General features: G+C 35.0%; 1 protein-coding gene across 1 annotated transcript in view; it reads right to left on the reverse strand.

The window, feature by feature from the left end:
• The window catches only part of LOC124449846 (zinc finger ZZ-type and EF-hand domain-containing protein 1-like), a 46,033-nt gene that overhangs the window by 14,098 nt on the left and 14,972 nt on the right, over positions 1-16,963 (reverse strand). Inside the window, 43 exon segments of the mRNA XM_047000762.1 lie at positions 4-164; positions 376-506; positions 869-997; positions 1,567-1,622; positions 1,789-1,897; positions 2,242-2,339; positions 2,568-2,645; positions 4,147-4,220; positions 4,307-4,388; positions 4,483-4,562; positions 4,775-4,896; positions 8,240-8,331; positions 8,418-8,548; positions 8,656-8,741; positions 8,743-8,762; positions 8,874-8,957; positions 9,083-9,164; positions 9,342-9,409; positions 9,600-9,698; positions 9,792-9,914; positions 10,014-10,070; positions 10,142-10,206; positions 10,279-10,447; positions 11,084-11,149; positions 11,507-11,685; positions 11,757-11,868; positions 12,867-12,969; positions 13,047-13,117; positions 13,246-13,290; positions 13,388-13,483; positions 13,722-13,841; positions 14,205-14,247; positions 14,318-14,380; positions 14,896-14,976; positions 15,058-15,119; positions 15,189-15,280; positions 15,361-15,459; positions 15,528-15,608; positions 15,697-15,800; positions 15,891-16,007; positions 16,082-16,213; positions 16,316-16,394; positions 16,589-16,641. Of these exon segments, the coding sequence (XP_046856718.1) occupies positions 4-164; positions 376-506; positions 869-997; positions 1,567-1,622; positions 1,789-1,897; positions 2,242-2,339; positions 2,568-2,645; positions 4,147-4,220; positions 4,307-4,388; positions 4,483-4,562; positions 4,775-4,896; positions 8,240-8,331; positions 8,418-8,548; positions 8,656-8,741; positions 8,743-8,762; positions 8,874-8,957; positions 9,083-9,164; positions 9,342-9,409; positions 9,600-9,698; positions 9,792-9,914; positions 10,014-10,070; positions 10,142-10,206; positions 10,279-10,447; positions 11,084-11,149; positions 11,507-11,685; positions 11,757-11,868; positions 12,867-12,969; positions 13,047-13,117; positions 13,246-13,290; positions 13,388-13,483; positions 13,722-13,841; positions 14,205-14,247; positions 14,318-14,380; positions 14,896-14,976; positions 15,058-15,119; positions 15,189-15,280; positions 15,361-15,459; positions 15,528-15,608; positions 15,697-15,800; positions 15,891-16,007; positions 16,082-16,213; positions 16,316-16,394; positions 16,589-16,641 (3,994 nt within the window).

The following is a 16,963-nucleotide window of genomic DNA, read 5'->3' on the forward strand; positions in this document are numbered from 1 at the left end:
TACTCTTTTTTCATCAGGATTATTCACTTTACTTTGCATGGCTTCCCACCATTCATTAAAACCTTTTGTCGCTTGCTCTTTCCAAGCCATATTTTCCTTATATTCATCTAATTCTCGTTGGTCGGACAGCTCGGAGTTGCATTGCTGAAGAGCACTTATTGTTGCTGAAGTATCGCAAACAAGTGTAATTTACGACATGAAATACTAAACAAGTTTCTACATTCATTTTGTTACTTTAATTAGTGAAAATCATAAAGACATCAAATGTAACGAGAACGTTTACAGACGAAATACAAAGAAAAAGCACAAACACAAGAAAGACAAAAAAAGTGTATTTTATTTACGAAAGAAGAAAATTGATCATTTTCTTCCTACCTTTAGAAGTTTTCAAGAAGAATTCTGGTAGATTTGTTTCATTGAGGAAGGCAAGATCATATGATTTCCACTCAATGTCGAGAAAGTGAAGTAAAAACGCACGAATGCAGATGAATGATTTCGATCGAGAGCTGGCAAGATAAAGAATAGAAACAAACATTAAAATTGCTTCAGATATGGATTAAAATATGTATAATAAAAGGTTAGAAGATGATAGTAAGATACAGCCAAGTAAGGTTACCTACAGACGCATTGGGGATAATTATGGATTGAAGATGTAGTATTGGAGATATAGTAGATTACGTACACAAGGGTTACACGAGGGTTACTAGGGATTGAAGATGTAATGTTGGAGATATGTACACGATAGGTACACAAGGGTTACATGAGGATTACTAGGGATTGAAGATGTAATGTTGGAGATATGTACACAATAGGTACACAAGGGTTACATGAGGGTTACTAGGGATTTTAAACAAGATGCAAAGCTAACCTCTCATCTTCGGCATCACCATCAAATGAACGAACACTTTCCAGTAACCTTCTCAGAAAAGTATAATATGACTTTCTTACTCGACCTTCTAGTTCCAATCCACAACCATCCAGATTGTCGCCGTAATGACTGCAAATGTGAAAGAACCAAAAAACACAATGACTTTACTAGCAACCCTACTTATATAGTCACGTGTTTATGACGTCAACGCGTACGTCAGAACACAGTAGAATATCGTCTGATCTAATAAAATGTTTAAAGAACTGTTGCCTTTCAAAGATCAATGTAAAAACACACATTTTATCATCCTGTTGCAGTCAAACATATCAAAGTAAAACTTTCACGTGGATGAGATAGAGCAATCTCAGTTTTAGTGTCTGAAATATAAACAGGATGTATCAAAAAAACAAGAGCTTTAGAAATGAAGCTAGTGAGAAATTTCAATGCCTGATCACTATGCTAATCTCATTAGTGCATCTTGAGCATATTTTGCTGTTGGAAATTTAGTAAAATTCCGAGGAGAAGGAAAGCTTCTGTGTCAGTAACAAAGATATTTAATACATGCATGAAGCTGACAATCCTTTATGACCCCGTGGACTTTGTACAGTGATAGGACATTGAAATTATCACAGTACGTCAATTTCTAAAGGTTGTTTTTGGGCTGTTTTTTAATACACCCTTAGGAGTAGTTGCCTTACCGTGGATACAACTTTTGATGAACAAGCATTTGTTGAAGGAAAATTACCACCGGAGCCTAAAAATGATAACAAAAATCATAAACAATATTTAATGTGATCACAAAAAGACCATGTATACCATGGAATTTTCTCTTTCACTTATGCCCTTTTCAATTTTGAAGCAAACCAACTTTAATTTTATATTTTTCCTTGTTCTCACTGATCTACTTAAGTTTCTTTTACCTGGAATATATCTGGTCTTGAGTACAGTCGAATATATTCAGCGGCAAACAAGTAAACTTCATGTAAGCTATTTGCCAGTTTTTTTCTTTCGTGGAGCAGAGACTCGATACTGAAAAGAAGTAAATATCATGAACCATCATGAATCCATTATTGACACAATAAATCCCTCAAGTACATCATGAATGAAGAATCATGATGGATAAATGATGTACACATAGATTCATCATGGATAAATGATGTACACATAGATTCATCACGGATAAATGATGTACACATGGATTCATCATGTATAATAAATGATGTACACATAGATTCATCATAGATAAGTGATGTACACATAGATTCATCATGGATAAATCAGGTACATCGGAGATTCATCATGGACAAATCGTGTACATCATAGATTCATTATGGATAACTCGTGTACACCATCAAAAAAAGACAGTTGCATACCGAGTGTGGGAATAATTATTGTTTGAAACAAAATCAACAATAAGCCTAAAGGATGGATATTTATGTGAAGTCTTGTTGGTGTCTTCTGATGATTTTGTCTAAAAAATATGAACACATACATCAAAAGATAAACACTCAAACTTACTGTAAACACAATTAAATACAGAAATAAGCATTTTATTTGGCACTCCATATCTTACATACATTATTTCACATATGCCACTAAATTAAGGATGTTCTTTAATGATGACGACTTCCGAATACATAATGTTTACTTTTTATGTTGTGTCAATCGTTTCTTTGTTGATTGAAACCCCGACGTTTACCTGACGTCTCCGATGGATTGAAATTCGATGAAAAGCATTTTTCTTGTTTGAATTGACAACATCATGAGTTTCTTTTATCTGTACGATAAAAAGAGGAAATATAGAGCAACATGAATACATGTTACATGTTTGTAAATGTAGATCGTCCAGGTTGGTATAGTCCTGAGAAGGACTGTTTTTGTTGTTGTTGACTGACGTTTCAACAACCTCAAATGACTCTGAAGATGACTACCGCTAAGGTTGAAGATGACTACAGCTAAGGTTGAGGATGACTACAGCTAAGGTTGAAGATGACTACAGCTAAGGTTGAAGATGACTACAGCTAAGGTTGAGGATGACTACAGCTAAGGTTGAAGATGACTACAGCTAAGGTTGAAGATGACTACAGCTAAGGTTGAAGATGACTACAGCTAAGGTTGAAGACGACTACAGCTAAGGTTGAGGATGACTACAGCTAAGGTTGAAGATGACTACAGCTAAGGTTGAAGACGACTACAGCTAAGGTTGAAGATGACTACAGCTAAGGTTGAAGATGACTACAGCTAAGGTTGAAGATGACTACAGCTAAGGTTGAAGATGACTACAGCTAAGGTTGAAGACGACTACAGCTAAGGTTGAAGATGACTACAGCTAAGGTTGAAGATGACTACAGCTAAGGTTGAAGATGACTACAGCTAAGGTTGAAGATGACTACAGCTAAGGTTGAAGATGACTACAGCTAAGGTTGAAGATGACTACAGTTAAGGTTGAAGATGACTACAGCTAAGGTTGAAGATGACTACAGTTAAGGTTGAAGATGACTACAGCTAAGGTTGAAGATGACTACAGCTAAGGTTGAAGATGACTACAGCTAAGGTTGAAGATGACTACAGCTAAGGTTGAAGATGACTACAGCTAAGGTTGAAGATGACTACAGCTAAGGTTGAAGATGGCTACAGCTAAGGTTGAAGATGGCTACAGCTAAGGTTGAAGATGACTACAGCTAAGGTTGAAGATGACTACAGCTAAGGTTGAAGATGACTACAGCTAAGGTTGAAGATGACTACAGCTAAGGTTGAAGATGACTACAGCTAAGGTTGAAGATGACTACAGCTAAGGTTGAAGATGACTACAGCTAAGGTTGAAGATGACTACAGAAGATGACTACCACTAAGGTTGAAGATGACTACAGCTAAGGTTGAAGATGACTACAGCTAAGGTTGAAGATGACTACAGCTAAGGTTGAAGACGACTACAGCTAAGGTTGAAGATGACTTCAGCTAAGGTTGAAGATGACTACAGCTAAGGTTGAAGATGACTACCACTAAGGTTGAAGATGACTACCACTAAGGTTGAAGATGACTACAGCTAAGGTTGAAGATGACTACAGCTAAGGTTGAAGATGACTACAGCTAAGGTTGAAGATGACTACAGCTAAGGTTGAAGACGACTACAGCTAAGGTTGAAGATGACTTCAGCTAAGGTTGAAGATGACTACAGCTAAGGTTGAAGATGACTACAGCTAAGGTTGAAGATGACTACAGCTAAATACAAGATTTACAGCAACGAGAGTTAAGGTGAATTTGTATTTGACACCTACATCAGTCGATGAAGCAATTCTTGTTAATCCTGAAAACTTTAACAGAAATAAAGCTTTCTCTTTGCAACTGGTTACTGCAAATACATACACAATTTCCACGTAAATACTTCATTAACAATTCAAACTTTAGCCAACTACGATGCTAACATGAAGTACATACCAACTTCATCGGGATCAATGATTTTTCCATTTTTTTGTTTCCCTTCTTCAGCTTCAATGATCAATTTCTGTCGTGCTTCCACCTGATGAATGTTTAATAAACTTCAAAAACAGGTAATGATGGGTAGTCATGTGACAGTAAATTACGCAAAACAAAATGGCATAAAATCAAATTACCAAACCCATTCGCAATGATTCAGCAGTCTTATAGGCTTCAGAGATCCCTGCAGGTATTGTCTCTGGGGGACAATCTGAAGCTGAATGAACAATAGTGGATAAGATTTTATAGTGAGGGATAGAATCGGTTAGTGAGGGATAAAAATGGTTAAGAATCGAAGGTGATGGAATTTACTAGTTACAAAAAAACAAACATATAAAAAAACATACTTAAACAGTGTACGACTGAAATTATAATTATTTTATTACCAAACAAGGAATTTTGCTGTGAGTTTCAAAGAAACAGACTTACCAAATAAGACAAGTTCATCACGAAGTCGTTGAGAATGCCATACAAGGGCGGCGAACACGCATCTTATAGCTTCATCAACTTTAGCTCCTCCAACTCGAGGAGTATTACTGGATTCCTGAAATCTGAATGTATAAATATAAAATGTATGACTATAAAAAGTACTACAAAGTACAACATGGTCACTACCATAGACACAATGTATACATGTCAGTACTACAAAGTACAACATGTATCACTACCATAGACACAATGTATAAATGTCAGTACTACAAAGTACACCATGGATCACTACCATAGACACAATGTATACTTGTCAGTACTACAAAGTACACCATGGATCACTACCATAGACACAATGTATACTTGTCAGTACTACAAAGTACAACATGGATCACTACCATAGACACAATGTATACATGTCAGTACTACAAAGTACAACATGGATCACTACCATAGACACAATGTATACTTGTCAGTACTACAAAGTACAACATGGTCACTACCATAGACACAATGTATACATGTCAGTACTACAAAGTACAACATGGATCACTACCATAGACACAATGTATACATGTCAGTACTACAAAGTACAACATGGATCACTACCATAGACACAATGTATACTTGTCAGTACTACAAAGTACAACATGGATCACTACCATAGACACAATGTATACATGTCAGTACTACAAAGTACAACATGGATCACTACCATAGACACAATGTATACATGTCAGTACTACAAAGTACAACATGGATCACTACCATAGACACAATGTATACATGTCAGTACTACAAAGTACAACATGGTCACTACCATAGACACAATGTATACATGTCAGTACTACAAAGTACAACATGGATCACTACCATAGACACAATGTATACATGTCAGTACTACAAAGTACAACATGGATCACTACCATAGACACAATGTATACTTGTCAGTACTACAAAGTACAACATGGATCACTACCATAGACACAATGTATACATGTCAGTACTACAAAGTACAACATGGATCACTACCATAGACACAATGTATACATGTCAGTACTACAAAGTACAACATGGATCACTACCATAGACACAATGTATACATGTCAGTACTACAAAGTACAACATGGTCACTACCATAGACACAATGTATACATGTCAGTACTACAAAGTACAACATGGATCACTACCATAGACACAATGTATACATGTCAGTACTACAAAGTACAACATGTATCACTACCATAGACACAATGTATAAATGTCAGTACTACAAAGTACACCATGGATCACTACCATAGACACAATGTATACTTGTCTGTACTACAAAGTACAACATGGATCACTACCATAGACACAATGTATACTTGTCAGTACTACAAAGTACAACATGGATCGCTACCATAGACACAATGTATACATGTCAGTACTAAAAGTACACCATGGATCACTACCATAGACACAATGTATACTTGTCAGTACTACAAAGTACACCATGGATCACTACCATAGACACAATGTATACTTGTCAGTACTACAAAGTACAACATGGTCACTACCATAGACACAATGTATACATGTCAGTACTACAAAGTACAACATGGATCACTACCATAGACACAATGTATACTTGTCAGTACTACAAAGTACAACATGGTCACTACCATAGACACAATGTATACATGTCAGTACTACAAAGTACAACATGGATCACTACCATAGACACAATGTATACATGTCAGTACTACAAAGTACAACATGGATCACTACCATAGACACAATGTATACTTGTCAGTACTACAAAGTACACCATGGATCACTACCATAGACACAATGTATACTTGTCAGTACTACAAAGTACAACATGGTCACTACCATAGACACAATGTATACATGTCAGTACTACAAAGTACAACATGGATCACTACCATAGACACAATGTATACTTGTCAGTACTACAAAGTACAACATGGTCACTACCATAGACACAATGTATAAATGTCAGTACTACAAAGTACACCATGGATCACTACCATAGACACAATGTATACTTGTCAGTACTACAAAGTACAACATGGATCACTACCATAGACACAATGTATACTTGTCAGTACTACAAAGTACAACATGGATCGCTACCATAGACACAATGTATACATGTCAGTACTAAAAAGTACACCATGGATCACTACCATAGACACAATGTATACTTGTCAGTACTACAAAGTACACCATGGATCACTACCATAGACACAATGTATACTTGTCAGTACTACAAAGTACAACATGGTCACTACCATAGACACAATGTATACATGTCAGTACTACAAAGTACAACATGGATCACTACCATAGACACAATGTATACTTGTCAGTACTACAAAGTACAACATGGTCACTACCATAGACACAATGTATACATGTCAGTACTACAAAGTACAACATGGATCACTACCATAGACACAATGTATACATGTCAGTACTACAAAGTACAACATGGATCACTACCATAGACACAATGTATACTTGTCAGTACTACAAAGTACAACATGGATCACTACCATAGACACAATGTATACTTGTCAGTACTACAAAGTACAACATGGATCGCTACCATAGACACAATGTATACATGTCAGTACTAAAAAGTACACCATGGATCACTACCATAGACACAATGTATAAATGTCAGTACTAAAAAGTACACCATGGATCACTACCATAGACACAATGTATACTTGTCAGTACTACAAAGTACAACATGGTCACTACCATAGACACAATGTATACATGTCAGTACTACAAAGTACAACATGGATCGCTACCATAGACACAATGTATACATGTCAGTACTAAAAGTACACCATGGATCACTACCATAGACACAATGTATACTTGTCAGTACTACAAAGTACAACATGGATCACTACCATAGACACAATGTATACTTGTCAGTACTACAAAGTACAACATGGTCACTACCATAGACACAATGTATACATGTCAGTACTACAAAGTACACCATGGATCACTACCATAGACACAATGTATAAATGTCAGTACTAAAAAGTACAACATGGATCACTACCATAGACACAATGTATACATGTCAGTACTACAAAGTACAACATGGATCACTACCATAGACACAATGTATACTTGTCAGTACTACAAAGTACAACATGGTCACTACCATAGACACAATGTATACATGTCAGTACTACAAAGTACAACATGGATCGCTACCATAGACACAATGTATACATGTCAGTACTAAAAAGTACACCATGGATCACTACCATAGACACAATGTATACTTGTCAGTACTACAAAGTACAACATGGTCACTACCATAGACACAATGTATACTTGTCAGTACTAAAAAGTACACCATGGATCACTACCATAGACACAATGTATACTTGTCAGTGCTACAAAGTACAAACAAAAACATAGACAACAAACCTTTTCAAAAGTTCGTAGGCATTTCCTGATTCTTCGGTTGCGATATCTTTAGCAAACTTGTAAACTTGATGGTCATCACTAAAAGTTGTTGCCTGAGAAACAAACACAAGAAATCATAGAAATACGAACACATGAGAAGTGAAATGATCGATATTCTCTACTCATAATTATAACTCACATGATGCCCAGACAAAGATCTCTGTAATTTACCATTGTTAGTAATACCAGCACGAAATAAAGTTGTCCAAATGTTACTCTGCAATAAACAGCCATCGCCATCGACTTTCGTTTGTTCGTCTTTTTTACTGTCTAAAAAACAATCAAAATACTCGCATGAAATGACGACATTACTCAGTCTCGATATTCATACAATGCAACCACCGCATGCCCTCCCCTCCCCTCCCCCCCTCACTTACTTTTTGAGTTGGCGGCCATTAAAGAGCTGCAAAAAAGACCAAATAAGCTGGCAAGACCCAACTGTAGGTCAAATAGCCAAGATAGAGGGCATATCACGTGCAGTAACCTGCATATGAAAAGACTTAAGATGTTATCCAAGTACACGAGTGGATAGAGAAGAACAAAAAAGAATGAAAATTGTAAAATAATAAATTTCAAACGAGAAATAGTTGAATACCGTAAATTTGTATCCCCACTCATTGTTACTGCCGTCTGAATGGAAGAGAAAACTAAGTTTGTCGCCACAGTTAAATTCAACCTCCTAAAAGAAAAGAGACATTAAAGACGGGGGGAGTTACTGCGGGAGAGTGCGCAGGAGGGTGCGGACTGTGTAAGCCCACATCATTGGCTAAATAAGGTGCAGATATTATCGTCTCCACAACTTACCGTCGGCCATTTCTCAGTACCAACTTTTTGATCAAATCTTTTCTTCACTCCGTTAGAATCAGTGAACTCCAGATAGTCATATCTAAAGTGAATATTTCTTATGTGGTAAAAAAATGATGAATAACTTTCCCCACTTCTACATATTAATCACAATGATCTAAGTCCTGCTATCTTTGCCCTACTGCAAAACATACAATCGTCTAGCCACCCCACCCCCCCGACATGCTAATGTAAAATTTATAAGAAATATAATATATACCTTCGTTCTGTTTCACATCTAGGATCAAACTGAACGAGAAATTCGCTGCAACCAGGACATGAAAACACCTAAAGAATTTCACAAATCGATAAAGCAAAAACATGTTATACATTAGCAACCCACGAATAAAGAAATTAAAGTCAGTTAAAAAAAATATAAGCAACAATACTTGTCGTCGTGGCAATATCATAAACAAAAAAGCTGCCCTGATCACAAAAAATATGTAACTATAAAAATTCTAAAATATTCATTGCGAACCCGCGTAAAATTTTGATTGTTCTCATAATTATGAGAGGATTCCATCTCCCAACTTCTAAGAATTACACGATCACCACTCAAGTCTTCCAAAATATTGGACTAAAACGACAAAACAATCAGACTATAAACTCTGTGCATTGTAGAGAGAGAGAGAGAGAGAGAGAGACAGAGAGAGTATTAATGTATTGGAACCTTTTTAAAATATCTTGGTTGCTTTTCGGCAATATTTCTGATCTCAACAGCAACAGGATAAAGATTATGTAAGAGAATCAGACACAATTCATCCACCAATGAGAAAGTGTTAAGAAACAAAACCTATAATACGAAAAAGCGTTAGATATAGTTGTGTGCCGTTTATGCATAAAACTAACATAGTCTATATAACATCACTCCAGAGATTTATAGGTCATTTACCATTTGTCTAAAGGTATGTGAGATAAATGAATTTTCCATGATTGAAATAGCTTCGTCCTATCAAAATAAACGTTCTTGTGTATAGAAAGAAAGACATTAAGATTTGTTTCGATTGAAGATTGTCAAACCTTTTTTTCGCACTTTCCAATCACAGACAATGCACGCGTTATTTTCTCTGCAATCAATTTTACATCTACAAAACATCAATGTCAAGTCTTTAATTCATTTCGTAACATTTTCCAAGCAACTATGACTTTGTCATTACATTTCTCGACAATAAGAAAGGCAATTTCCTTCCATTCAACGTTGTTCGTCTCAACCTGCTGTTTCACCCACGTCAATAGACTTTTCTGCATCGCACTGAGTAGCTGAACCAAGCTTGATGTTTTATTTTCTTTATTTTTATCAAAATCACAATGTAGAGCTGTTTCACACTAAAGAATAGACACGCGTGTTGAAAAATAGTTTAGTTAAAAAATATAAAGTATATATAAAGGTTATCAGGGATATTTTCAAGCACTTGGGGGGGACTAAAATACTTGTTCTAGTAGTGGGGGGGGGGATAAAATATGTAAATATAAAGTATGTAAATATAAAGTGTGTAAATATAAAGTGTGTAAATATAAAGTATGTAACTATGAAGTATGTAAATATAAAGTATGTATGTATAAAGTATGTAAATATAAAGTGTGTAAATATAAAGTGAATATAACTATGAGTATGTAAAATAAAAATAGAATATAAATATAAGTATGTAAATATAAAGTATGTAAATATAAAGTGTGTAAATATAAAGTATGTAAATATAAAGTATGTAAATATAAAGTATGTAAATATAAAGTATGTAAATATAAAGTATGTAACTATAAAGTATGTAAATATAAAGTATGTAAATATAAAGCATGTAAATATAAAGTATGTAAATATAAAGTATGTAAATATAAAGTATGTAACTATAAAGTATGTAAATGTATGTAAATATAAAGTATGTAAATATAAAGTATGTAACTATAAAGTATGTAAATATAAAGTATGTAAATATAAAAAATGTAAATATTAAAATTTCTAACCTCTTGATAAGCTACGGATACCAAAGTTGACATCACAGAGAGAACTGACCGAGGTTCAAAAACAGTCTACATAAAGTATTAATAAAGTTAATGGATAAAAATGTTGATTTTGGGATATAACTGTTCACCTTGGGATATAAAATGTTAATCTTGGGTAGCAAATATTAATATTGGAAGCAGTGACGGATCGAGGGTAAATCAAAATAAATTATGGAAGTTCATTTTAAATTAAAAAGAGTTTTATTTAACAACGCTTTTGGTTAGAAGTTGCTGAAGAATATTTAACACTAAATTACTTCCAATAGGATTCGCTGCAAAGTATTTTAAAATGGAAATATATTTTCAATGATGTAGTCTGAACGACCATGGATCCGCTATTTACAGCGATACCTTAGAATATATTTGGTACTTCCAACAACATACCTTTGTAAATGTGTTCGGTAAACCAAGCAGACCACTGGCGTCTTTGTTACTGAAGAATTTGCACAGTGATTCAAAGGTCAAAGCCAAAGATGGTAGTTGACTATCTTCCATCACGTCGTCGACCATACATAGAAGATGATCTCGTCTTGTTTTTGCGTCGCGGAAAAATACTTCGGTCCCTGCGTAAAGAATGAAATAACGTTTCACGCATCATTCATGCGCCATTTTCAGTCAATAAATGTTTTCATACCATCTAAAATTATATTCTTTGCAACATCTGTGATTTTCGGATGATATTTCCCTGTTTTATCATCAACGATGTTGCAAAGATGCTGAAACACGTGACCTGACAATTCTTTAACCTAAAGATAAAAAAAAAGTAAAGTAAAAAATATCTGGTAAAGAATCCTAGCATATAATAGTGCTAACATTAGATTTTAAACAGGAAAAACACTTTAACGGTCAACAATTCGATCGATAGTGCAATTTAAAGATGAGAAAAATAAAAATAGAGAAAAAAAACGAAAGTACGTATGTGTCTGGTGTTTTTTAATATCATAGCTAACATTTATAGAACGATCATTTACACAACATTGCAACTAAATTGTTACTACATTACAAGAACCAATGTTCCTTGTGACCAATTTTTTAAAAATTATATTTAAATGCTCGCAGATCTTGGAAATTATAGACATATTGAAAAAAAAAATCAAACGAAAGTTGAATAGTGAATATCACCAGCCAAAAGTCGCATCTTATCCTGACAGTGCAGGGAGCAAAATGTTTGTCCTCACAATACGCTCACAGTAAAGACTGTAAGATACTGCAGGGAGCAAAATGTGTGTCTTCACAAAACGCTCACAGTAAAGACTGTAAGGTACTGCAGGAGCAAAATGTGTGTCCTCACAATACGCTCACAGTAAAGACTGTAAGGTACTGCAGGGAGCAAAATGTGTGTCCTCACAATACGCTCACAGTAAAGACTGTAAGGTACTGCAGGGAGCAAAATGTGTGTACTCACAATACGCTCACAATAAAGACTGTAAGGTAGTGCAAGGAGCAAAATGTGTGTCCTCACAATACGCTCACAGTAAAGACTGTAAGATACTGCAGGGAGCAAAATGTGTGTCCTCACAATACGCTCACAGTAAAGACTGTAAGGTGCTGCAGGGAGCAAAATGTGTGTCCTCACAATACACTCACAGTAAAGACTGTAAGGTATTTACTATTAGCATGGAGATTGTAATTGCTATGCGGTCATAAAAAGAATGACCATATTTAAAACACCCCCCCTGTTTTGAGCTTTGCAACTGTATGAAGCGGGTGAAAAGTTCCATTTATCATGAAGCATTTTACGTACATCTCCGTTAACTTTCTCGTTGGCATCATGTTTGAGATAAGGCAAGGCTTGGTGAAACAATCTCAACACAAGACTACAAGCAAACACCGTGTCTTCGTTTTCACTGAAACATAGGAAACGTTATGTTAAAACTCGTAATATGCAGCATTAATTATCATAAATAAACATAATTACTCGTACCTCGCATTTATTGATGTGTACACGTCCCAGATTTGTTTCAATGAGATTTTACTCATATCTAGCTTCGCTTCCTGTGCATGGGGATGTGAAATTAAAAAATAATGCTGTTCGTTAAAACTATCTTTTCAAAAGAACATTTGAACGGTTGGAACTTATTTAATTCATCTAAACTATTTAGTAAATACCAAAACACAGAAACCTTTTCATTTACATCTGCCTCGTTTTTCCTTTTTGTTTGAGCCTTCTATAAAACAAAATGAGAAATAGATAATGGAAAAAACGGACAGCAAGCTGTGAAAGGTATTGAATATTAAAGCAAGAATGCTGAACATGAAACTTACAAGATCTTTTGCCATGCAATCCAAGAATAAAAGAACTTGAAGTAAAAGTGTTGATCCGGACACTTGTTCGTTTTCAGGCAACATTGTCAACGTTTTCTAATTCATAAAATAAATCAAAATTTACGTCACATTTTGCAAGATGTTTAAGTGTTGATAGTAATGAGAACAGTGATGACGACAGTGATGACGACAGTGATGACGACAATTATGACGACAGTGATGACGACAGTGATGATGACAGTGATGACGATAATTATGACGACAGTGATGACGACAGTGATGAAAGACGTGGTAATGAGAGGAGGATAAAAAAATTATGAGAAAAGTCACGAACCCAGGTTTCACTTTCCTCCATTTCATCGTAAGTCTTTTCATAACCATAAAACTGTATTCCTAGAATTCCCATTCGTTCCGCTTTTGGGTCACGTGTTCCCGTAAATTTCATAATGATGAACTAGAAAATGTCATATTGATGTTAAAACTATGATGTAGGAAACACTATGGTGAAAACACATATTGGCATAATGTATAATTACAACACAATGACATCACTACTACTGTCAACACAATGACATCACTACTACTGTCAACACAATGACATCAACGTTTCTAACAACAACAATGACATCACTACTACTGTCAACACAATGACATCAACGTTTCTGACAACGCAATGACGTCACAACTACTGATAACAAAATGATTTTTAACTGGAGCTAACAAAATGACGTCACGCTCACTGACGACGTAATGACATAACACAAATTGACAAAGAACACAAAAAATCCTTTTCAATCCTAAGGAATCCCTTCGTTACCTTTCCAATAGCTGGTTTATCAAGATGTACTTCAATTTCATCCCTAAGAAAAAAAATGACCTGTAGATACTAACATTTTAAAAATTACTACTAAAATTTAAAAGATCCCTTACCATTCACTGTCTAAGTAAAATGAAGCAACAGGTTCTTTTTCTTTTGCATGGCAACCTTGAGTTCTACACAAAAATCATGTCAACATGGTAAAATATAATTCTTGTTTAAAGGTTCAGGCATTTCTCTCCATATAAGAATGACGATCATGTTCAAACATCTCTCTCCAATATTGAAATAGAACGGAAAAGTTTCCTCTTCACAAGGTCATGAACACAACATTTCACTTTAAACGCTGATATTTAGGAGGGTTTTTTTTATAAATTTTCATGACAAGATGATAAAAAAATTATCATAAATGAGTTCCGTCAAATCTAGAATTCAAGATTGATAAATCTTCCCCACAAGCAGTTTGTTGCAGTCATACAAAAGGGTGAACAGACAAGATCTTCATTACATAATTGAGGAGAGTGTTAGAAATGATAAACATGCACTGCATTGAATACAAAAGTATTTTTTACAAAGTTATATTTCATTAAGGTGAAAATTAATCTATTTTTGTTTAACGTAGCATATCTATGTACACACCTAAACTTCTTAAATAGTTTGAGAAATTCTAGATAAATGAATTCGAACAAACCTTTTCAGGTAGTCTTGATACTTGGTGTAATCCCAGTCATTGTACTCGTCCAAATAACCAACGTCCAGTTCACCATTGTTACTATACACAAAAAGAAATTCAAATAAAAACAAGTAAATGATCGGCATTAAATAGGTGAACAACGAAGCTAAAGAAACATACATCTGCACGGCATTATGCATGAAAACAAAACCACAGCGAGGACCCATGCCACCTTTACAAACCTTCATAGAAAGAATGTGAAAATGATGTTTCTTGATGATTTATTAGCGTACATGTATAAAATTTGCTACCTTAAGGGTAATTTTTGTCAATTGAACGGTAGTTAAGTTTTCACTATTAAAGGCCATGTTCACATTTAAAGTTCCAATTTCAGAGTAATAAGCTGTAAAAATACAATAAAAGAAAGCATTTTGAAGCACTTGTTTCATCATTGTTTAACTGAATAAAATTGATTAAAATCACCTTCTGTCGTCCAGTTCTCCGTTAAAACATTTTTAGGGCGAGAATTTTCATCCTTACAGCCTCCGTCACAACCAACAAACCCCGCAGGCAATTTTCCACCTCAATACACCAAGCAATGTTAAAAAAACGCCGCAGTTCTCTGACACGAGATGCAGAATTGAACTTACCGTGTTTAAGGATTGCTTTCTCGTGTTGTTTAACAAGAGAGGAGACAATGGTTTTAGCAGTAAACGTAAGGTGTTTGTTATCTTTATAAATAAGAAGAAAGATGGTTTTTGAAAATCATGCTGTTTGTAAAGTTTTTCAATAATTTTCGCTTCAATCTTATGTACTTACCATGAAGAAGCTTGAGAACTTGAAATATCCCGCCTAAATTACCACGAACCAACGAAAACTCCATCAACAACTGCAATCCTTCTGAATCTACCACGTTATCGTGACTGCGTATAAAAAAAATGACAACACGATGAACAGAACCAATGTAAACAAAAGACAACAATACACCAACTAGAATTAATGTAAAAACCCACCTAGCTAACATAAAAAGAAACTTCTCCATTTCATCCAAGACACTTGAACTAATGTAGGCAGGTCGTACTGGCGACGTCGGTGATAATGCCAGAGGGCTCATGTGACTTAAGGTGGTTCTAAAAAGTTACACGCAAGTATTAAGATTATATTCGTGAATTACTTTTTTCTCGTTTGATGTATAACAATTTACCGAGTATGTTCTAAGATTTTCTCTCTTAGTTGAGGAGCTACGGGCATAGCCATTGTTGCAGTAGTTGTGAGAACGGAAACATACCAAACTGCTGTCGCATCAGCAACACTTACACCTTTTGTTTTTACAACTCTAATAATGTGATGAAGAAGATCCATGAGAAGTAATGATGTACACTATGGGACTGTGTATATGATGTACCAAAACATCCTATATGAGACAGAAATTACAAACCTGTAACCGATAGCCGTAACACCACGTATTCTGGTATCGCAACCATCACTATGACAACGTCTGATGTTGATCTGTATGACTGAAGAAGGGAGAGAGAGAAGAAACAAATTATACTGTTGAAAGATTAAGGATAAAGACGACAAAAAAAAAACAGCGACATAATTTTAAAACGACGAATGATTTTACAGCAAAGAAACTAGGCACAAGACGATATAAGCTTAATAATGAAAATAGAAAATAGCATTGATTAAGTACGATGTTTGTTTAACAAACCATGATAGGGCATTTTGACATTTTCCAGTAACATAACACTCCCCGTAACATGACTAAAAAAATGTATAAAACATATTGAATTCGATAATTTTCTATTAAAATGAATAGTTTGAACCCGAAAGTGTCATTGTATCCTGGTAGATGTAGATGGTATAGGGTTGTTATAGTACTGAGAGGGACTATTGGTGTTCACGTTGACTAATATTGGCTCAACATTAACATCAACAGTCTTTCTTAAAGTTCTACTAACCTGCACGATCTACATCTACAAACAAACAATCATACTGTACGTATAGAATAACATTCACGTATTCAAAACTGGTCACGACGACAGTCCTTTATCAACAATGTTGATATCCTTTCACCCATTGAACC

The sequence above is a fragment of the Xenia sp. Carnegie-2017 genome, unplaced genomic scaffold (assembly GCF_021976095.1).
Source record: "Xenia sp. Carnegie-2017 unplaced genomic scaffold, XeniaSp_v1 HiC_scaffold_23, whole genome shotgun sequence".
NCBI lineage: Eukaryota > Metazoa > Cnidaria > Anthozoa > Malacalcyonacea > Xeniidae > Xenia > Xenia sp. Carnegie-2017.